Source organism: Dama dama, chromosome 2 (assembly GCF_033118175.1).
Source record: "Dama dama isolate Ldn47 chromosome 2, ASM3311817v1, whole genome shotgun sequence".
Classification (NCBI taxonomy): domain Eukaryota; kingdom Metazoa; phylum Chordata; class Mammalia; order Artiodactyla; family Cervidae; genus Dama; species Dama dama.
In genome coordinates this window covers 8831968-8853011 of record NC_083682.1, presented here as the reverse complement: position 1 = coordinate 8853011, position 21044 = coordinate 8831968, and the positions used below count along the sequence as shown (strand labels likewise).

The following is a 21044-nucleotide window of genomic DNA, read 5'->3' as shown; positions in this document are numbered from 1 at the left end:
GCCATTTCAACAGCACACAAAAATAAAGTCAGGTAAAATGACAGATGAAATCAAAACCCACGAATTTCTGGTGACCATTTGTTTTTATTTAATACTTTCACTATTTTTTTATGTCTTCAAGAAAGCAAAAGAACGTATTGTACCACACGTATTAAAAGAACTTCTTAAAAATCAATTTAGGCCACATTCTCTTATCTCCTTTAGGGAGATAAGTGTGGGTTGAAAATCAACCTTGCTATTACTTCTTGTAACTCAAGGTCGTTAGGATAAAAATAAAGTTTCCAACTCAAAGACACTTCGCAGCCCTCCACAGCTTTTTGAAAGGTTGAACAATACGGCATCTATAATATTTTCTCAGCTCCCTGGGCCCGTTAACAAGGCCAGAGCCACTCGGCCCGCGAGCGTGCGAAGCGCCCAGGCAGGAAGGGGACCGCAGCCAAGAGCGCCCAGCTCAGCCAGGGCGGGGCCGGCGGGGCGAAACCTCGGAACGACGCCCCGGGACCACAGACCCTTGGGGCCGTCCTAGGCGGGGAGGGGGAGGCACCATGCGGGCGGCAGCAGCCCCGAGGGGCACTAACCGTCTCCCCCGGTCGCAGGGCCCGACCTCCAAAGGTGGCCGAGGAAGGCGCCGCCCGTGCCCTACCGTCCCGACCCCGCGAGCAGCCCCTGGACCCGAATAAGCCGGCCAAAGGACACCAGGGAGGGGCGCGCGGTCCCAACCCCGGGACGAGGAAGGGCGGCGGCACGGGCGTAAGGTCTCCTCGGAGCTACAGCAGCGAGGGCGGTGGAGGTGGCTACGGAGCCGGCTCGGGGGAAATCGGGCGCCTCACCTGCTCCTCCCGATGCAGCCGCTACGGCTCGCTGAGGGGACAACATGGAGCCTCCGCCTCCAGCAGAAGCAGCAGGGGCGCAAAAAGAGCAAGACTGGGGCGGGAACGAACCAGGCCCTGGAGGCGGGAAACGGGCGTGGCCTGGGCTCTAACAGAAACGAGGGAGAAGGAGGGGCGCGCGAAGCCGCGAGAGAGCGAGAACTCAGAGGCTTGGCAGGGGTCGACCGAGGCGCAGCGAGCGGCTAGCGGACTGGAGCGGGAAAGCGCACGCGGCAAAATCCCGCCACCGCCCGACGCGTATGCGCGTGCGCTGGAGTCCGACACTGTCTGGAATACCTGGGGCTGCGCACTGGGAGCAACGGTCCCTTGGGAATTGTAGCCCCTCGATCTCTGGTTACCCGCCAGCGGTTCCCGTTTAGCGAACTCATCCGGGGCGGGGAGGAAGCGGAAGAGAGGGACCGGGATTGTCGCGGCTCTTCGACGACTGAACTACAACTCCCAGCAGGCCATGCGGGGAGAACCGAGCCGGCCCGTGGTCCCCGCCCAGCTCCTAGTCTTGAGGCCAGGCCCAGGTCCGAGGCCTCGGTGGAACCGGCATCGGGCCCCTACTGGCCGCGTTTGAGAGGGTTTCGGTGCTTAACGCTGGCCGGAGCCATAGGTAGCCGGCTCTCTACCCTAAGGACCGAAGGGAGGCCTCAACCACGGGTGACGTGAGCATCACTGGTTTTTTAAATGATTTTGACTTCACAAGGAGAGGAGGCCGTGACTTCATTATCACCATTACTGCTACTCCCGATATTCCTGTCTCTGCCCAAGCCTGATGGCGCACCATCGCTACTCTTAACAGCTAACATAAGAACTTCCAGGGAAAGTCCTTCCACTGGCTTTGTTCTTTCTAAGCTATGGCCGTATTTTGTAAACCTCTGGTTTCCTGGAGCTTGTCTTGAAGTTGCTTTGGCAATGACGCTCTTACTTAAACTGTATGGTAGATCAATGCAAACACAGTTCTCCAAAAATGCTTTTATTACACTCACATGTGATTGCAAAACTGGCAGTTGTCACAATTGGAGAATATTGTTATTTTGGATTTGTTGGGGTAGGGACAGTTGTCTTGGGGGTAAGTAGCTGATGAGAGGCTAAAGTGTCTGTTGCCACCACCACCTCTTGCATCACCCTTGCTTCATTCACTTGACACATTTTTCCACTTTCTTCTGTCTTACCTATTATAACCTACCCAGGAACTCCTTCCAGCCATCTCTAGGCTGTGCGATGCCCTTGATCTGTGTTTCACTCCCGGAGTGATTAGGCCAGCAGTAAAGAAGTAAAGATAATTCTACCTAAACTTACCTAAAGAGGTCCTGTTTTGTTTTCTTTTCCTCTGTCCCTTCTGATTCTCTGCAAATTCTCAAGGTTATTTGAATACCTCTTCCAGGCATTATATGTGAGTCTAGATTCAAGCTAAGCTACCTGACCAGCAAGAAACTAGATGTAAATATCAGGACAAGTGGTTACTGGGGTTTCACATTGTATGTGCAGAAAGCAGGACCCAAGAGATACTACTCAAATCCAAGGGATATGCGGCATGCTCAGAGAAAGGGGCCAGAGACTAAAGACTTGTCACAATTGCAAAAAACGATTAAAGAAGTTAAACTGAACATGGTGGTGATGAGCATATAGTGTTAGTCGTTCAGTCACGTCTGACTCTTTGCAACCCCATGGACTCCTCCATCCAGGAGGCTCCTCCATCCATGGGATTTTTCAGGCAAAAACACCTGAGTGAGTTGCCATTTCTTTTTCCAGGGGATCTTCCCAACCCAGGGATCAAAACTGGGTCTCCTGCATTGCAGGCAGACTCTTTACCATCTGAGCTATCAGGGAAACCCCTATACTCCCCTTCCCCAACCTTCTCCATAAGAGTGCTCAACATGTAACTTCTGTTTTGCTTTTCTGTTTGTCTCTTCCCATTAGAACATAAGTTACAGACAGAAATTTTTGTGTTCACTGCCTATATCGTCAGTGTCCCCAAACAGTGCCAGGCAGGAAGTAGAAACTCAAATACTTACTGAAAGGATGAATAAAGAAAGTACATGTTACACGTAACACTGCCCACTCACTTTTTTGTTCCTTTAATACTAAATACTTAATTTTTGCTTTTGAACAACGTACCCTGTTTTAATTTGTGTTAGTCACTCATTCGTGTCCAGCTCTTTGTGACCCCATGGGCTGTAGCCTGCCAGGCTCCTCTGTCCATGGGATTTGCCAGGCGAGAATCCTGGACTTCTTTGCCATTTCCTTCTCCACTGTTCTATTTTACGGGTTCCCAATAGAGACACATTGCAACTCACCCTGTCAGGAAGTGACGGCAAATACTGACATTACATCTTGCTCAGTATAACATCATCAAGGTCAATATCAGTACCTCAGCCTTCTGCATATATTGTAGAAGTTTTTGGCACTTGGAACAACACAATACAAATTATACATAGGCTTTAGGATTAGTCGCAACTCAAGGAAACAACCCCTGTAAACAAGAAACCTGTTTTGTTATTATTGTTTCCTTCTCAAGTACTCATGGTTATCAAAACCCTGGAGATACAAAATGCTAAATATTGATAAGACTGATTTGAGCCTGCCTTCAGCCATCTCACTCATGTATGAGCAGAGGCTGAGCTTTCCTTGTGGTTTTCAAGAAGTAGGTGACATATAGATATGTTTGAATGTGTCAAGGCCACTGGCTTTGTGGTCAGACTGACCTGGTTCTGAATTCTATCTCACTAGCTGTACAGTTGGGTGAGTTAGTCTACCTTTTTGAACTCGTTTCATCATCATCTGCCAAATGACTTGAATACTCAAGCCACAGAGTTGTCATAGTTAGTTAAATGAGATATGTTTGGTAATTATGACTAATGCATGATTAGTGCTCAAAAATTGGTAATTATTATATTCATTCTGGAAAAGCAAAACAAAGTCATAAATATTCAACATACTAGAGTATGTTACAAAGGACAAAAATAGCAAAATTGTTTTCTGCAATAATATCTACTGTGAATCAGGTTCCAAAGCTTTCCAAAAACAGGGTGTTTGTTATGTACCAGGCACAGTGCTAGGCAGTAATGCTGCCACAATACATAAGGCACATTCTTGTCCTCCAGAGACTCACAGCCTTGTTGGGTAAACAGCCAAGTAAATAACCTTCACTCACTGTGTTGGAACACATTTCAGACTCCTCTCCTACCACCTAATCGCAGAATCCACATTTAAGCAACAATCTAGGCACTCGTAAGGGACAGACTGGAGAACTGGCATTCCTGGGTGTCATTTAAATACCTTACTTTGCTTGTGTATAAAATGAGGGAATAACTTGTCCTAGTTTGTCAAAAGAAAAGTCAATCCTGACTCTTAGGCTGTTATAAGTTGAATATCAGGCCCTCAGTATAGTAACAGAATAAAACCTCTAGATCTATCAGCTGCTTCGTTATTGTTAACTGCAGTCAACAGCACAACTGTCTTAATGCCTCAAAAAGACACTAGAAAAGATCACTAGAATTTGCTGTTAAGGAAAGGAAGCACTATCATTTGTGTTAAAAAGGGTGTGTGTGTGTGTGTGTGTGTGTGTGTGTGTGTGTGTGTGTGCGCGCGCGCGCGCGCACGCTCAGTCATGTACTGACTCTGTGACTCCATGGACTGTACCCCCAAAGGCTCCTCTGTCCATGGGATTTTCCAGGCAAGAATACTGGAGTGGGTTGCCATTTCCTTCTCTAGGGGATCTTCCCAACTCAGGCATCAAACCTGCATCTCTTGCGGCTCCTGCATTGGCAGGCAGATTCTTTACCAATACACTACCTGGGAAGCATTAAAAAGGTAGACAAGAATATAAATTTGCTATATTCACCTTTGCATTTGCCACAAAAAAGCTCCTAACAGCAGTTACCTCTGTGAGTGTAGAGGGGGAGACCAGTGGGTACAGAGAGGTTAGTGATAGATTAAAACTTTATAGTATATATACTTTTGATTATAAACATATATGGCATGTAAATATATTAAATTTTTAATTAATTTTTTTTCCTTAAAAGTCAAGGAAAAAAAAAACTGATGATAAAATGACCTGGAAGACAAGGTGGGAAATTAGCTTTGTAAATACCATCCCATAAAGACAGGACCAAGAAAGACTTCCCAGCTCAGTGCCTCAACAATTAAAATTGCTCAGCAAAACTCCTGAGAAATGGCTGTACTCCAGTGAGCACTAACAATTCCATCTGAGCCCTTCCCTGCCTGAAAACTTATACTGAATCCTCCTAAGCCTTCATTCTTTAGGGCTCTGCTTCTACTTCTCCATACTCTGGCCCTGAAACATCTCCATTTGCTCTCCCTTTTGTCCCAATTCAAGCCCTTGCTCTAGCCAACCTGGGCTAACTATACCCAAAACATCTCACACTTCTAAGCTTCCAGTCACCACAGAAGGCTGTGTGGTCTTGTGTTGCATTAATGCAGCCTGTGGAAGGGAAGGGCAAGAGGGAATCAAATCTAGGCCAAGTTCTGCTGGACAAGCCAGCACTGAAGTGCATCATGGACTGGGCTGGGAGAAAAGTGTGCTTTTTTGTGACTGGTCTGCCCGGAAGGAGGTCTTATTGTATACCTGCAAAAAAGCACCCCTTGCATTTGCTTTGCACCATTCTCTCTTGCCTTTAAGGGCCTCCTTACCACTCCAAGCTCCTATGTGACTTAATTTCTTCATAAAACCTCCCCAAGTCACTATAACTCCATAGTGATTCCGTCTACTCTTAAATTCAAACAATTCACTTGTCATCTAATCATAGTGTTATAGTTTTGTGTTGTTTGGGAGTTGTTTTGGCTGCTATTTAATTTGTATTTTGTTTTAATTTTATGTGAGTATGTTCTAAGCCCCACCTAGCTTGTAAACTCAGGACAAACATATTTTTTGGATCCCTCCAGATTTCCCAGTATTCTGTGTATCAAACACACAGCAAATGACCAGTAAACATCTGTGCAACAGATCAGGTACATAAATAACATCCCAACCAAGAGTCATTCTCAGGAAAATGTACTGATACAGCAGATGGAGCAGGAAGGAAAGGCAGCTTCAGGAACTGGATCAAGCACAAATGCCTTTTTTAAAAACATATTTATTTGGCTTCATTGGGTCTTAGTTGAGGCACATGAGATTTTTAGTTGCAGCATGTGGAATCTAGGAACACAGTTTCTTAGCCACTGGACCACCAAGGAAGACCCCACACAAAGGCCTCTTGTGTAAAAAATCTGAAGGCTCTAAAGAGACCACCAAGACCACATCAGTGTCTTGATTTTTATCTTCTTTTCTCTCTTTCTAGATATTGAACTAGGGTTCCTTTCCAGGCAGGGTCTGCAGATCCTTGCAACTGCTGTCAGAGACCAGCATCATTCATTTCCTTATCCAGCACCTGATAATATAAATGCTTAAAATTTATGTATTTATCAGAATGGTAGATAACTGGTTTGATTATCATATTGGCTTGCATTTCTCTCTGTCATCCAAAGGACAAGCTGCTGCAGTATCAACTGATGCTTTAAATGCTAGGGTAAGATATTTGCCACAAAGTTATTTCAGGAAATATTCTTCTGTGCCTTTTTTTAAGAGTGTTTCAATGGCCAGAAGTTTTTTCTTTTTTTTCCTCCTGTCTCGGCTTTACCTGACCTTAAAATCTGTCAAGGGCAGATGGAGTTCACCGCCTGTTCTAGAAGATTTCCACTGGTCAGATTGCTTTCCCTCTCTGTGGCTGCTTGGCTGACTACCTCCCTCTTCATGAGGTTGCATCTTTACAGGATCTGCTGATCCTGCAATTGCCCTTGGGGGTCACTGATTGCTGCTTTAGCAATAACAAGGCCTATAGTCTTGATTTTTATTACTCCTGGTCTACATTTCCCTTTTTAAAAGAATCATACACACTGCAAATCATTTGGCCAGTTGTAGGTAGAAGGCTTTGAATTTTGCAAGCCAATCAGAGAAGCCAAAAAGAGTGAAATCCAGTATAAACTAGATAGTATCTGGTTTCAAATACAGTTTCCACTAAGGACCCCTTTTAGGCGACGAATAAATTCAATTATATGTCTTTTGTGCCACATTCTCAATTTTTAACCCCTAATTTTACCATCCTATAACCAGGCTGTTATCTTCTGGCTCATCTTTCTCATTAGTTTAGCTTTTTTTTTTTTTTTTTTTTCGTTCAGAATGTGTCTTCTCTGTTAGTTATTCGACAGGGAACTGGCAACCTTGGGACAGACCCCTTTTGGGGAAGAGTAACGAGATAAGAACGTGAAGCAGGTTCTGCGGCTGCATTGCAATGTTATTGGAATAGTTTTTCTGTACAGCCTCTTTCTTCACCTACCAAATGGGAGATTGTACCATCTGTCCCTCGTGGTGATGGGGTATTAGGATATATCCGGGAAAATCCATAAATCACATTGCAGAGTGGACCTACACTGTGGTTGTAACCATCGGAGTCACGAGGAGGAACGCATCAGACAAAAAACATCGGCTCTGGAATTTGTGGGAAAGATATACTTCACTAATAGAAGCAAAAAGAAATTTCTATCGTTAAAACACATAATCAGCCTAAGCTAAAACAATCACAGAAAAATCCGCGGAGAAACACTAAGGCGCAGGGCCCCCCTCAACTTCGGCCGCAGTGGTGGGCGGAGCTTGGTGTTTGGCCACGCCCCCTGCGCCAGGTCCCCGGGGGGCGCCGCCCACCTCTCCAAGGGCCTTGGCGCAGCGCGAGGCCGGTTTTGCCCCTCCTTCTCTGGAGGACCGCCGAGGGACAGTTCTTGCGCCTGCGCCCTGTGTCAGTGGGCGCAAGGCGACCATCTCCGCCCCCGCCCGAAGGCCCTTGTGCGCCTGCGCGGTCGCTCTCCCGCCCTCTCGCGGTGCTCGGCTGAGTCAGTCAGTCCGTCGGAGTCTGTCCTCGGAGCAGGAGAGGCGAGGCGACTTTGGAGAGCCAGCTGCCGGATTATTTCCTCTCCCCTCCCTGTCTCCCGTCCCACATCTCTCTTCATCCCTCTCCCGCCTTTGCTCGCGCAGCCATGGCAGAGCCGTCGGCAGCCACTCAGTCCCCGTCCGTCTCCTCGTCGTCCTCCGGGGCCGAGTCCTCTGCGCTCGGTGGTGGCAGCGGGAGCCCGGGAGCCTGCCCCGCCCTGGGGACGAAGAGCTGCGGCTCCTCCTGTGCGGGTGAGGCGCGCCGAGGGACCCCGACCTCGGGAGGGGGCCCCTAGGGGGTCAGGGAAGGCACATCACCCTCGCGTTCTGGAGGCTTCATCCCCCGGGAAGGAGCGGCTGGAAAATGGGCTAAGGGGGAGAGGGGTGACAGGTCTTGCAGGCGGTGAGGAAATAACGGGGTGAGGGGAAAACAGACTGGGGGAGGGGAGATATTCCCGCGGGTGGGCGTTAACGCCGAGACTGGGCAGGTGGGCGAAAGACACCAGTTTGGGGGCGGAGGGCGAATCTGTCCTCTGAACCGGGGTGATTTAGTGGAGGATTAGAGAGACTGAGAGGATCGGGGCAGGTTGGAGGTAGGAGAAATGCCCTGTTAGGATTTTGAGGGGATGGCGGTGAAAGGGTTGGGTTGCATTGCAGGTTTGCAGACAGGTGTTGCCATAACCAGCCGTTCATGGTTGTCTTCCAGAAAATATGGGGTGGTTGTTTTTTTCGGTTGCCCGTGGGGAGGATGAGGAAGTTTAATGGAAACACTGAAGCCGTTTTCTGTACTGTTTTCATCCGCCTTTAGTTTTTTTTTGTGGCCAGACTCGGAATGCCCGATTTTTCAGAGGCTCGGAGGCAGAAGGAGGCGTGATGAGAATAGCTCAGGGAAGATTTGGGAGGGAGCTGCTGACGGTCCAAGATGGATCCGTGGCTGCATCTGCAACACAGCCTGCTCTTCACTGGCGCGGCGTGGGGGTGGGGGCACGAGGTTAGCAGCTTATATTCTAGAAGAGAATAGATAAGAGACATGCCAAGCAGTAGACATGTTTTAATTCCATGCTTTTTGTTGGCTATTATTGATCGAAGTGTAACAAAAGGGGGTGTTTCCCGCAGAAAAGGGGGAGGGGGAGAAAATTCAGACAAAGCAGGGGCTGGTGGAACCCCCTTCTCCTCGCATCTCTATGAAAGACTAGGAGGGAAGCTGCAGGCCGCTTTTAGTTTCCATTGTATACGCGTCTGCCTGCTGGTGGGAGCTGGCTGGCAAGCTCCCCTAGAGTGGAGATCTGCAGTGCAGATGCCTTCTTGAGGGGAAAAAAAAGCACCATGAGCAGGTGGTGGTGGTTCTTAAAGGAACTCAGTCTTTGAAGAAGAAGAAGAAGAGCTTTTTGTCGAAGGACCATAAGCTCGGGGGAGTACAGATAATTTTGTTCTTTATTTAGCTACCTTAGAGAATTTTGAGACGTTTTAAAATGCTTCATTGTCTATTTTGCGAGAATCTTGGGTTGATTTTCTAAAGAACAAAATTTATCTTAGCTTTAAATATATTCTCTAGGTGTTTTTCAAACAGTGGATTTCTACATAAATGCTTTGGTACCCGTTTGGATTTTCCAGTGTGGTTATGGACATTTCAGTAGAAACAGTTATCAGAGGAAGCTTCTGCAAGGCCAAGATGAGCTATCCAGATATAGGAATGAGGCAGCAAATTTAGAACCCCTGTCCCCTTTAAACCACTACCATTTCTCCTCCAAATTTTTGTGTTCTGGGCAAAGGTCCAGATGAATAGCAGCTTCCTTATATACTTAGCAACTTGGTGTTTTGGCTTTAATCACTTGTCATTGGTTACTCTTATGTTGCTGGCCCTTTTGTGCATACCTTTTGATTTTCTTCATTTTAAATTTTTGATACACTTGAAAAATAGATACTCTCGCCACCTTGAACTCTTATCCACTGCAAATATGTATTAATATTGTATAAAAATCATTAATACAGTTTTAGTGAGTTCAACGCAAGATCCTCATTTGTCAGGTCACTACTTGAAAAGTTTAGCTTAAGACACTGTAATATATAGTCAGAATTTCATTGCCAAAGCTCTTCCTTCTTGCTACATCTTTTCTCCATCTCTCAGAGGAAATGTCTCAGGCTTTTGCACCATGAAAATAAGATGAAGTTTGTTATTACAAAATTTGACTCATAAAATGGGTTCTTAAAAAATTTACCTTGATTGTTTTAAAAATCGGTAGGTGTTAATGTCAACCTTTAGCTTCATTTACATTCACCAAGCTTCTCTTGGTTTTAGAAACTTTCAAAAAATAAGAGTTTAAAAAAAAAAAAGAAGAGTAAGTGGTCACTTGGTGCCTGCAGGAAACAATTGTGTCTTGACTGACCTGTTTAGTAACAAACTTTAGAAATTTAGTTTCTAATTAAAAATGATTGGTGATGGCGCTGTCTCATCCAGTGCATTCAGTGTTAGTGCAGCTGGCAGTGATGTATGCTTGGAGAAGGTCAGGAGCCAGGATTGGCTTCCCAGATTTCTGCCTTTGAAGAAGAACAAAGATTTCAAAGGCAGAAATTTGAGGTTGAAGTGAAAGATACGTAAATAATTAGTGTTCTTTTTTTAGGATGAGAGTTGCCTTAGATACCTGTCTATTGCCTGAACTTTAAAAGTGGTTTAATAGTTTACTGTCTGTAGCCTTTGAAATTCTTTAACTTGCTAGAGACTGTTCTTTATTATTGCTCTGAAAATCATGGTGCCAAAATAAAGCTACATTTCTTGTATCTGTTCATGGAAATCAGCTCAAAGCAAAAAACAGCTGGATCAACTAAAAAAAAAAAATACACAAGTTTTTGCTTTAATTACTTCTTTCCTCACTCGTGAAATTGAGTTGTTCCATGTACTTTTTATGGCTTCATTTTTACACTTTGTTCTAACATATCAGTCAATCACATGATTATGTAATTTGTATTTTCAGTCTTAACTCTTAAGTAAAAAAAGAACTCTGACTACCTGTTCAGCACTGAAGTCTGTATTGTACACATGTCAGATTAGCAGTGAGTGTGTAATATGGTGATAAACACACAGACTTGAGTCCCAGAGATACCTATATTTCAGTCCTGTCTATGCTTATTGACCATATGACCTTGTGCACATCCTAAGCCTCAGGAATGTGACGTAGACAAATTTGCTGCCCTTAAATCCTAACTTTTATTGAACAACAATACCTAGTATTTGATACATCTATTTATAGATTTAAAATACATAGATACAAAGAACAATTGAATAAGAAGTGAGAAATCATAAATCTTCCTCATAGTAAAGGATGCTCTTATACTTTGTTCTTTATAAAAGTGAATCGTTTGTTTCAGCTTTTGACCCCTCATATTTATAAGGGGTCATTCCTTTCACTCAACTGACCTGTTAAAGAAGTTGGGGGTGAAGCCAAGATGTTTCATAGGTCGCTTGGCATCAGTATGCTAAGATATTTTCTGCAGCATGCTGACCATAAGTATAGTTATGATACATTATAAAACTCCTGTCAGGGGAAGCAAGAGGACAGGAAAGGGCAAGAATGGTCATGTAGTATGGTTCACAAATGCTTGTTGATTTGAATGATTTTTATTCCCCGGGAACAGAAGATATCTTTTAATGCTGTTTTCTTTTAGAGTCAGATTCACAAATAATTTAACCACTCTGATCAAACAAACCAGTCCACATATATTTAACACTTACACCTTCCTTAAATTGAAATCTCTAAGGAATTGTTTATGTAGTAGCTGGTAAGAGCATCGGTGTTTTTATTTTTATTATTTTAGAGATGGTCTGTAAACAAAATGAAACTAATATTATCGCTTTTATTGTATTCTATGGTGGTGGTGTTATCCAGTCCCTCATTCGTGTCCAACTGTTTTCTGTGGTGAGGAAATTATATATCCTTACTGATACAGTAGTCACCTGTTTAATCCTGTGCAGTTTATAAGCATCTGTAAAATGAAGCTCGGTAGTGAAGGAATTGGTGACGTGTCATTGAAGGGCAGAGGGAACATTAAGTTTTCCAGTTTTGTGTGAGCCAAGACATTGTTCTGTAGAAGGGCACTTCTCTTTAGAATAGCCATAAACCTAGAACTACTGTTTTTGTAAATCTGAACAGAACTCCAAATAAATGATTAACTATGTGTATTTGTTGTATGTACATACCTTATAGTCTGTGTCCAACTTTATTGTTAATGATGAATTTATAACTGCCTCCTTAACTGTACAGACTTACGAAATAAATGTAAATTTTGTAGTATAACTTTTCAGATGAAAATTACCAAGTTGATATTACGTTCATATAATTTAAGTCATTCAGGAGTTGCACAGGAGACTGACTGAAGTTTTATCCCGTTTGTTTGTAACAGCTCTTCTAGAATTATTTTGGATGGTTGGGGAAGTTATAGGTGTTTTTTATAAAGTATGTTTATACTAAACTAAATGGGCCTCCCCGGTGGCACTGTGCTGTGTTGTGCTTAGTCACTCAATGGTGTCGGTTCAGTTCGGACTCTTTGCAGCCCCATGGACCATAGCCTGCCAGGCTCCTCCATCCATGGGATTCTCAGCAAGAATGCTGGAGTTGGTTGTCATGCCCTCCTCCAGGGGATCTTCCCAACCCAGAGACTGAACCTAGGTCTCTTACGTTGCAGGTAATGGATTCTTTACCGTCTAAGCCAGAGGGAAGTCCCCAGGTGGCACTAGTGGTAAAGAACCCACCTGCCAATGTAGGGCACGTAAGAGGTGCTGGTTCTATCGCTGGGTGGGGAAGATCCGCTGGAGAAGAGAACGGCAACCTACTCCAGTATTCTTGCCTGGAGAATCCTGTGGACAGAGGAGCCTGGCAGGCTACAGTCTGTGGGGTTGCAAAGAGTCAAACACAACTGAAGCGACTTAGCACGCCCGCATGTATATTAAGTAAATTTAGCTGTAATCAGTATTGCTTATGATTGCATCATTGCAGTGTTTTACTACATATCTGTGACTAGTAACATCTGTTACTAGAATAGGACATGTTACTCTGTAATACTGAAATTTCAGAGAAAATCCCCTTGTTTCTTACTTTTCTTTTTTTGGTTGTGCTCCACCACTTGCATGAATCTTAGTTCCTCAACCCAGGGACTGAACTCATGCCATGGCAGTGAAAGCACCAAATCTTAACCAGTGGACCACTGGGGAACTCCTGCAGAAAATCCCTTTAAATACTGGATAGGATGTGTGTTTCTGTTTTACATTTTGTGATGGGGTGGGTAATTGTTAACAGTTAGCTTCCTCTTGTGATGGTCTCTTTAAATTTCAAAGAAATATTCTTATCTGTTTTTTCCAGTCTATTGGTTCAGTTTTCCTCATAAGCACATCATCATAACCTGGGGGTGGGGGCGTGGTGGTGGAGGCAGGAGCTCTCTGACTTCTTCTTCACTGGCAGTTTGCCCTTGAAGATATATTGAAAGGTATTCTGAAAAACATTTTTAGCAAAACTAATACGGAGCCACCTGAAAGCATTTCAACAGTGGGCATTGTCTTCATTTTACATAAAAGGCAGAAATACTTGATTTATGTCTTACACTTGTGTATTGCTTTATGGTTTAATTTGTGCCAATACATTAGCTTAATTCAACAAATATTTAAGCATACATCAAGCATTGTGGCTATGAAGTTAAAGGTAGGATAAAACAAGGATTAAGGATCCAAGTCAGTTCTTTCAAATACATACACTGCCTGTCTTTCAAATTTGAAACAACATGTGATAAAAATAGTTCTGTCACCCTCTTAAATTCAGTTATTGGTTAACCAAGTTCAGTTAACTTAGAAACCTTAACTTCTGATCCCATGGTTTCTAAGCCAGGTGGCTTTTTGCTCCACTTTTCTACAGAAACTTCTCTCATCAAATACACCAGTTATTTTCCATGTTATTAAATCCAGTGGTTACTTCTCTTTCTCATTTTATTTATTTTTTAACCTCACTTGAAGGAGTGTGGGATCTTGGCTCCCTGACCAGGGATTGAACCCATACTCCCTTCGTTAGAAGCATGGAGTCTTAACCAGTGGACTGCCAGAGAAGTCTGTCTTCCTCATTTTAAATGCCCTTGATTCCTCTCTTTCCTTTACATAGCAATCAGCAAATCTTATTGATTCTACAGTGACTACCAGTTTTCCCAAGCTCCATCACTACTACCCTGGTCCAGGCTATTATCCATAGCTCTCCTGAATTACTGCAGTTGCCTCCTAATTGATCTCCAGACTTTCTCTCTTGACTCTCTTCAGTCTTTTCTCCACACAGCAGCTGGTGTGAGTCTGTGGAAAATGTAAGTCAGATCATTTCATTCATTGGCATATGCTCTAGTCACTTCTGATCACACTCAGATTAAATGCTGAAGTCATTAAACAGCTTATGAAGCCCTGTAATATCTGGCCCCAGCCTGCCCCCCTTGCTCACCTAGCTTTAGCCACACTGATCTTGTTATTTTTCATACTAGGAATACCTCTCTCAGTGTCTTATTTGCTGTTCACTGTGCCTAAAATCGGAGAAGGCAATGGCACCCCACTCCAGTACTCTTGCCTGGAAAATCCCATGGACGGAGGAGCCTGGTAGGCTGCAGTCCATGGGGTCGCGAAGAGTCAGACATGACTGAGCAACTTCACTTTCACTTTTCACTTTTATGCATTGGAGAAGGAAATGGCAACCCACTCCAGTGTTCTTGCCTGGAGAATCCCAGGGATGGGGTCGCACAGAGTCGGACACGACTGAAGTGACTTAGGAGGAGTGCCTAAAATGCTCTTCCCTCATACATTCTCACAGCTCTTCACTTTCTCACCTTCCTTAGATCTTTGCCTGGCTACCTTATCAAAATTGCATAAGAGAAAAACACCTTATAGGCTTTTCCTGCTTTATTTTTCATGACTTGTCATAATCTGTCTTACAGTATTTGACTTATTTATTTTGTATATTGTTTGTCTGCCACAAAATAGAAGTTTCATCAGAGTGGAGATTTTTGCTGTTTTATTCACTGCTCTATCTCTGATGCCTGTCAGAACCTGGCACAAAGCAGGCCGTCGTATTTTTTAATGAGAGCAAAGACTTTATCATTATGGAATGGATGAGTAGATGGAGAACCTCTACTCCCAGGAAAATAATGCATACATGAAGTATTGCATGAACTTTCACAGATTCATGAACTACTATAAAACTACTCATAAACCTCAGGTTAAGAAAATTTTGTTTTTGAAAATCAGATTGTTAACTTTGCAAAACCTTCTGCATATGGAAATTGATATATTCATTTCGGTGCTGAGGAGAGACTTTTCATATAAGTGCATAATATTATATCCAAATATAGTGTATGTTTAAGATTGTCTTCTTTTACTACTTACTTCTGCACTCTAGTATTTTCCACTAATGGCTTTAAATCCAGAAAATTATAACCACTTGAATGCCACATTTTGGTGTATTAGAGATTAACTTCTATTAAGTACTCAATAGTAAGCTAGTATGATGTGGCAGAATTTTAAAATGTGTTAAAATAAGTCTGATTTCTATCTTCTAACAGAATCTGAGATTTTTATTTAATATGTTTTAAACATTATTTGCAGAAGAGTAAAATATTCTTAACAACAGTAAATATAGCACTACTTAGAAGTTGGGTTATTAAAACATTTGTAACCAATTTACTATTTTTATGCTTCATTTTGTTTGTCAGACTTTCTAATTTTGTTTCCTTTGCAGGAAGAGTTCTGCTTATTTTTCCTCTTAGATTGCATATGCATTTACTCTACATATGTACAGAGAAAGCTTTCCAGCTCTTTAGTGTTATAACAGAGTGAGCATCTTCACTTCTCCTAGAGTGAAATGCGTAACTACTACATTAGTAGGGCTAATGTCCAGACTCAAAGTCTGTTTCTGAAATAACAATTTAAACTCTTGCTAAGGCTCTATAATGTTCAAACCTCCATATCCTGTGTCTTCTACTGTATGCTGACCATCATATTCTGTGCCTTATGAAAGATACAGGGACATGTAAGATGATCCGTAGCCATAAGGTGCTTCCAGTCCAATTGGAATTTGTTTCCAATAGCAAATAAGTTGAATGGATATTAGATCTTATTTGGTTTATTGGTACCAGAGGGCCAAAGCATTGTTAATTGGTCTATTTTTACAGTAATGTTAGCTCTAGTAAATTAAAATTATTAAAAATTAGCCTGCCAGTTTATGTAGATTCTCTCCCATGCCTTAAGTGGGGGAAATGCTTAGTAACTTGCCTCCAAAAGGTACAGTATAGAAGGGTGGGGAAAAGTACTACCATGGAGAAACTTGGCAAACTCTACCTCGGCCAGGGGATCAAAGTTAACATCATCACTGATAAGTCATATTAATAGTATGTACCTTGATATGGTATGACAAGACAGCCCTTCACCTCAGTGAAGGGTTACCCCTCAGTGGTAATCCTCCCTAAAACTCATAACTCCAGTCTAACAATGAGAACATCAGACAAGCCCAAATTGAGGGACATTCTGTGAACTACTTGAGCAGTCCTTCTCAAAATTTTCAAGATCATCGAAGTAAAGAAAACCTGAGAAATTGTCATAGTCCAAAGGAGGCTGAAGAGACATGATGACAAAATGTGATGTGGTTTCCTGGATGGGATCTTAGAACAGGGAGCGGGCATTAGGGAAAAGTTATTGAAATCTCAGGGAAGTATGGGCTTTAGTTATTAGTAATGTATCAATATTAGTTCATTAATTGTCACAAATTTATCAATACCACAATACTAATATAACATGTTAATTATAGCAGAAACAGTGCTGAATAAAAGCAACAATCTTTTCTGTAAATATAAAATTTTCTAAAATAATTTTTTAATAAGAGAAAGCTTTAATCATGAAATGGAGATTGTTTTGGGAGAGGCAAGTAGGTACGAGTAATGCAGTGGAGGTCTAGTGAGCACAAAAAGGAAAAAATGGCATAAATTTTGGGGAGAAAAACAGTCTGCCTGTTCCTGGAGCTCTGATGGGGGAGAGGACAGTAACTGGCTCAGTTTAGCAGTTTTTACTGAGATCCTGAGTTGCCATCAAGAACTGTGGTCATGAAAAACCAGACAAAGATAACACAAAAAAATAAAACCACAGGCCAATATCACTGATGAACATAGATGCAAAAATCCTCAACAAAATTCTAGCAAACAGAATTCAACAACACATTAAAAAGCTCATACACCATGATCAAGTTGGGTTTATTCCAGGGATGCAGGGATTCTTCAATATATGCAAATCAGTGTGACACACCATAGTAACAAATTGAAAGATAAAAGCCATATGATACTCTAAATAGATGCAGAAAAAAGCTTTTGACAAAATTTAGCACACATTTATGATTAAAACTCTTACAAAAAATGGGCATAGAAGGAACCTTACTAAACATAGTAAAGGCCATATATGGTAAGCCCACAGCAAACGTTATTCTCAGTGGTGAAAGCTGAGAGGATTCCCCCTAAGATCAGGAACAAGACAAGGGTGTCCACTCACCATTATTATTCAACATAGTTTTGGAAGTCCTAGCTACAGCAATCAGAGAAGAAAAAGAAATAAAAGGAATCCAGATTGGAAAAGAAGAAATAGAGCTCTCACTGTTTGCAGGTGACATGATACTGTACATAGAAAACCCTAAAGATACTATCGGAAAATTACTAGAGCTAATCAGTGAATTTAGCAAAGTTGCAGGGTGCAAAGTGAATACACAGAAATCACTTACATTCCTATATACTGACAATGAAAAATCAGAAACAGAAATTAAGGAATCAGTCCCATTCACCATTGCAACAAAAAGGATAAAATATCTAGGAATAAACCTACCTAAGGAGACAAAGGACCTGTATACAGAAAATTATAAGACACTGATGAAAGAAATCAAAGACGACATAAACAGATGGAGAGATATTCCATGTTCCTGGCTAGGAAGAATCAATATTGTGAAAATGACTGTACTGCCAAATGCAGTCTACAAATTCACTGCTATCCCTATCAAATCACCAATGGCATTTTTCCCAGAACTAGAACAAAAAATTTCACAGTTCATATGGAAACACAAAAGACCCCAAATAGCCAAAACAGTCCTGAGAAAGAAGAATGGAGCTGGAGGAATCAACCTTCCTGACTTCAGATTGTGCTGCAAAGCTACAGTCATCAAGACAGTATGGTACTGGCACAAAAACAGAAATATAGACCAATGGAACAAGATAGAAAGCCCAGAAATAAACCCATGCACCTGTGGGTGCCTTATTTTTGACGGAGGAGGCAAGAATAATACAATGGGGCAAAGATAGCCTCTTCAATTAGTAGTACTGGGAAAACTGAATAGCTACATCAACACTTTCTAACACCATACACAAAGATAAGCTCAAAATGGATTAAAAACCTAATTGTAAGACCAGAAACTATAAAACTCTTAGAGGAAAACATAGGCAAAACACTTGATGACATAAAGCAAGATCCTCTAGGACCCACCTCCTAGAGTAATGGAAATAAAAACAAAAGTAAACAAGTGGGACCTAATTAAATTTAAAAGCTTTTACACAGCAAAGGAAACTATAAACAAGGTGAAAAGACAAACCTTAGAATGGGAGAAAATAATAGCAAATGAAACAACTGACAAAGGATTAATTCCCAAAATATACAAGCAGTTCATACGACTCACTACCAGAAAAACAACCAACCTAATCAAAAAGTGGAGAAAAGACCTAAACAGACATTTCTCCAAAGAAGATGTACAGATGGCTAACAAGCACATGAAAAGATGTTCAACATCGCTCATTATTAGAGAAATGCAAATCAAAACTACAATGTATGAAGAGAGTAACACGGAAATTTACATTACCATATGTAAATTAGGTAGTCAATGGGAATTTGCTGTATGTCTCAGGGGACTCAAACAGGGGCTCTGTATCGACTTGGGGGGGTGGGATGGGGAGGAAAATGGAAGGGAGGTTCAAGAGGGAGGGGACATATGTACAACTATGGCTGATTGATACTGATGTTTGACAGAAAACAAAATTCTGTAAAGCAGTTATCCCTCAATGAAAAAATTTAGAAGAACTGTGGTCACGAGAAAGAGTGGAAAGAATGCCTTTTGTGTGGGTGGGGGGGGACTCAGTTATAAAGCAAAAAAGGTAGCTAAATGATAAAACTTACTTATTTTTGGCTGTGCTGGGTCTTCATTTCTGCACAAGGGCTTTCTCTAGTTGAGGCAGGCGGGGGCTGCGCTTCGTTGAGGTGTATCAGCTTCTCATTGCAGTGGCTCCTCTTGTTGGGGAGCACAGGCGCCATCTCAGTAGTTGTGGTGCATGGACAGTTGTTGTGCAGCACGTGGAATCTTCCTGAACCAGGTATCGAACCCATGTCCCCTGCATTGGCAGGTGGATTCTTACCACTTCACGACCGGAGAAGTCCAAAAATAATTTGTTTTAAAATTAGAATAGAAAAGATGTTTGAAAGAACTGATTAATTTCTCATTTTCATTATACTAATTTTAGATAAAATTTCAAACACTTCATTTTTCTTTATGTTCTAGAAGAAGCTTTAATAATCTGTGGAAACTAGCACAAGGAAAAAGCTTTGGCATTATAGAAGTCATTCTACAAAGTTGTTCCCAGAATAACTTATTTCTCTAACAGTGTAGTCTGTATTCTGCTGGTGTTAAAGGATGGATACCACCAAAATAAGTAATTCATTGAGACTGTTTTTACTGCAGTTTAGAAAATTCAAACAGTCAGGTTTATTAGTGTATTTACCCCTGATCTAAATCAAAAGTTGACTCTCACATCCGATCCAAAGCTTTTTCTGTCTTTCTCTCTCCCCCAGCAACCCATCTAACACAGGCTTGATAAGAATTTGGAAACCTCCACTAGTGTGCCTTTTTCCTATTTTTCCTCCCTATTTTTCCACTGCTTACCTACTCAGTGTGATGCTGGAGGGAAAGGTTAAGAGGTATGGGGACAGGATCTTATCTTCTTCATTCGACGGAGTTTTAAAACATAAACTTGAGTGCTCGCTTCGGCAGCACATGTACTAAAAAAAACATAAACTTGAGAGAGGAGGGGAGTATAATTGCAGGGTTGTTAAGATTTGTTTGAAATTAAGAGATCAGCAACCTAAAATAATCACATATATAACTGCAAACCAAAAATCTGTAATAGATACACACCCAAAAGAGAAAGGAGGGAATTCCCTGGCAGTCCAACAGTTAGGACTCTGGGCTTTCACTGCTGAGGGCCTGGGTTCAAACTCTAGTTGGAGAACTAAGATCCTGCAAGCCGTGAGGTGCAGCCCAAAAAAAGGAAAGAAAAAGGAATCCAAACAACACTAAAGAGAGTCATCAAATCACAAGGGAAGAGAACAAAAGAAGAAATAAATCCGACAAATACTGTATGTTATCACTTGTATGTGGAATCTAACAAAATTGAATATAACAAAACAGACTCAGAGAACAATCTAGTGGTTACCAGTCAGGAAAGGGAAAGGGGTGGGGCAACATGTAGGAGTAGATGAAGAGGTACAAACTACTATGAATAAAATAAATAAGCCACACGGATATATCATACAGCACAAGGAATATTATAACCAATTTTTAAAATAACCTTATCATATTGTTACTTTATTTTGGCCACACCTCATGGTATGTGGGATCCTAGTTCCCTAACCAGTGATCTTAAGCCCCTTCAGTGGAAGCACAGAGTCTTAACCACTGGACTGCCAGGAAAGTCCCTAAAATAACTTTAAATGAAGTATAATCTATAAAAATTTTGAACCAGTGACACTAAATCCTTAGTTTATATAACTAACCCATGAGAAATAAGATTCAGTAAATAATAAAATAATCATAGAGCTTGAAAATATATAAACAGATGAAAGAGAGGATCGGGGCTCTGGAAAAGTCTATTGCTCAACTTTTCTCATTACTTAAAATTATTTACTCAAAATCATTTACTCAGAAAGAACCCTATCATGATAAAGATGCACATGTATGCAGAAGATATATGTGAAAAGTTAAATAAAATTAATTCATGAAATGTTAATGGAAACAAAGCAGTATTTCTAAATGTTAAGTGTATTACTTCGTATAATTGAAGTGTATTACTTAGTATTTCTAAATGTTAAGTGTATTACTTTGTATAATTTGATTGAGTTCATATGTAATTAAATTAATAAACTGAATGTCATAAGTATA

At 41.7% G+C, this 21044-nt stretch overlaps 2 protein-coding genes across 3 annotated transcripts in view; one reads left to right on the top strand and one right to left on the bottom strand.

Annotated features, from left to right (window-relative positions):
• Positions 1-1303, bottom strand: part of ATL3 (atlastin GTPase 3) — a 41140-nt gene extending 39837 nt beyond the window's left edge. Inside the window, exon 1 of one of the 2 annotated variants that reach the window (XM_061165080.1) lies at positions 1167-1303. Coding sequence is in view for 1 of the 2 variants with exons in the window: in XM_061165071.1 (XP_061021054.1) it covers positions 831-876 (46 nt within the window). In the remaining variant the exon portion in view is untranslated. Of the gene's footprint in view, positions 1-830; positions 1033-1166 lie in introns of those variants that run through there. The other variant, XM_061165071.1, reaches the window with a different exon arrangement.
• Positions 1304-7771: 6468 nt separating this feature from the next.
• The window catches only part of RTN3 (reticulon 3), a 58144-nt gene continuing 44871 nt past the window's right edge, over positions 7772-21044 (top strand). Inside the window, exon 1 of the mRNA XM_061165040.1 lies at positions 7772-8052. Coding sequence (XP_061021023.1) covers positions 7908-8052 — 145 coding nt within the window. The 5' untranslated portion in view covers positions 7772-7907. The remainder of the gene's footprint in view (positions 8053-21044) is intronic.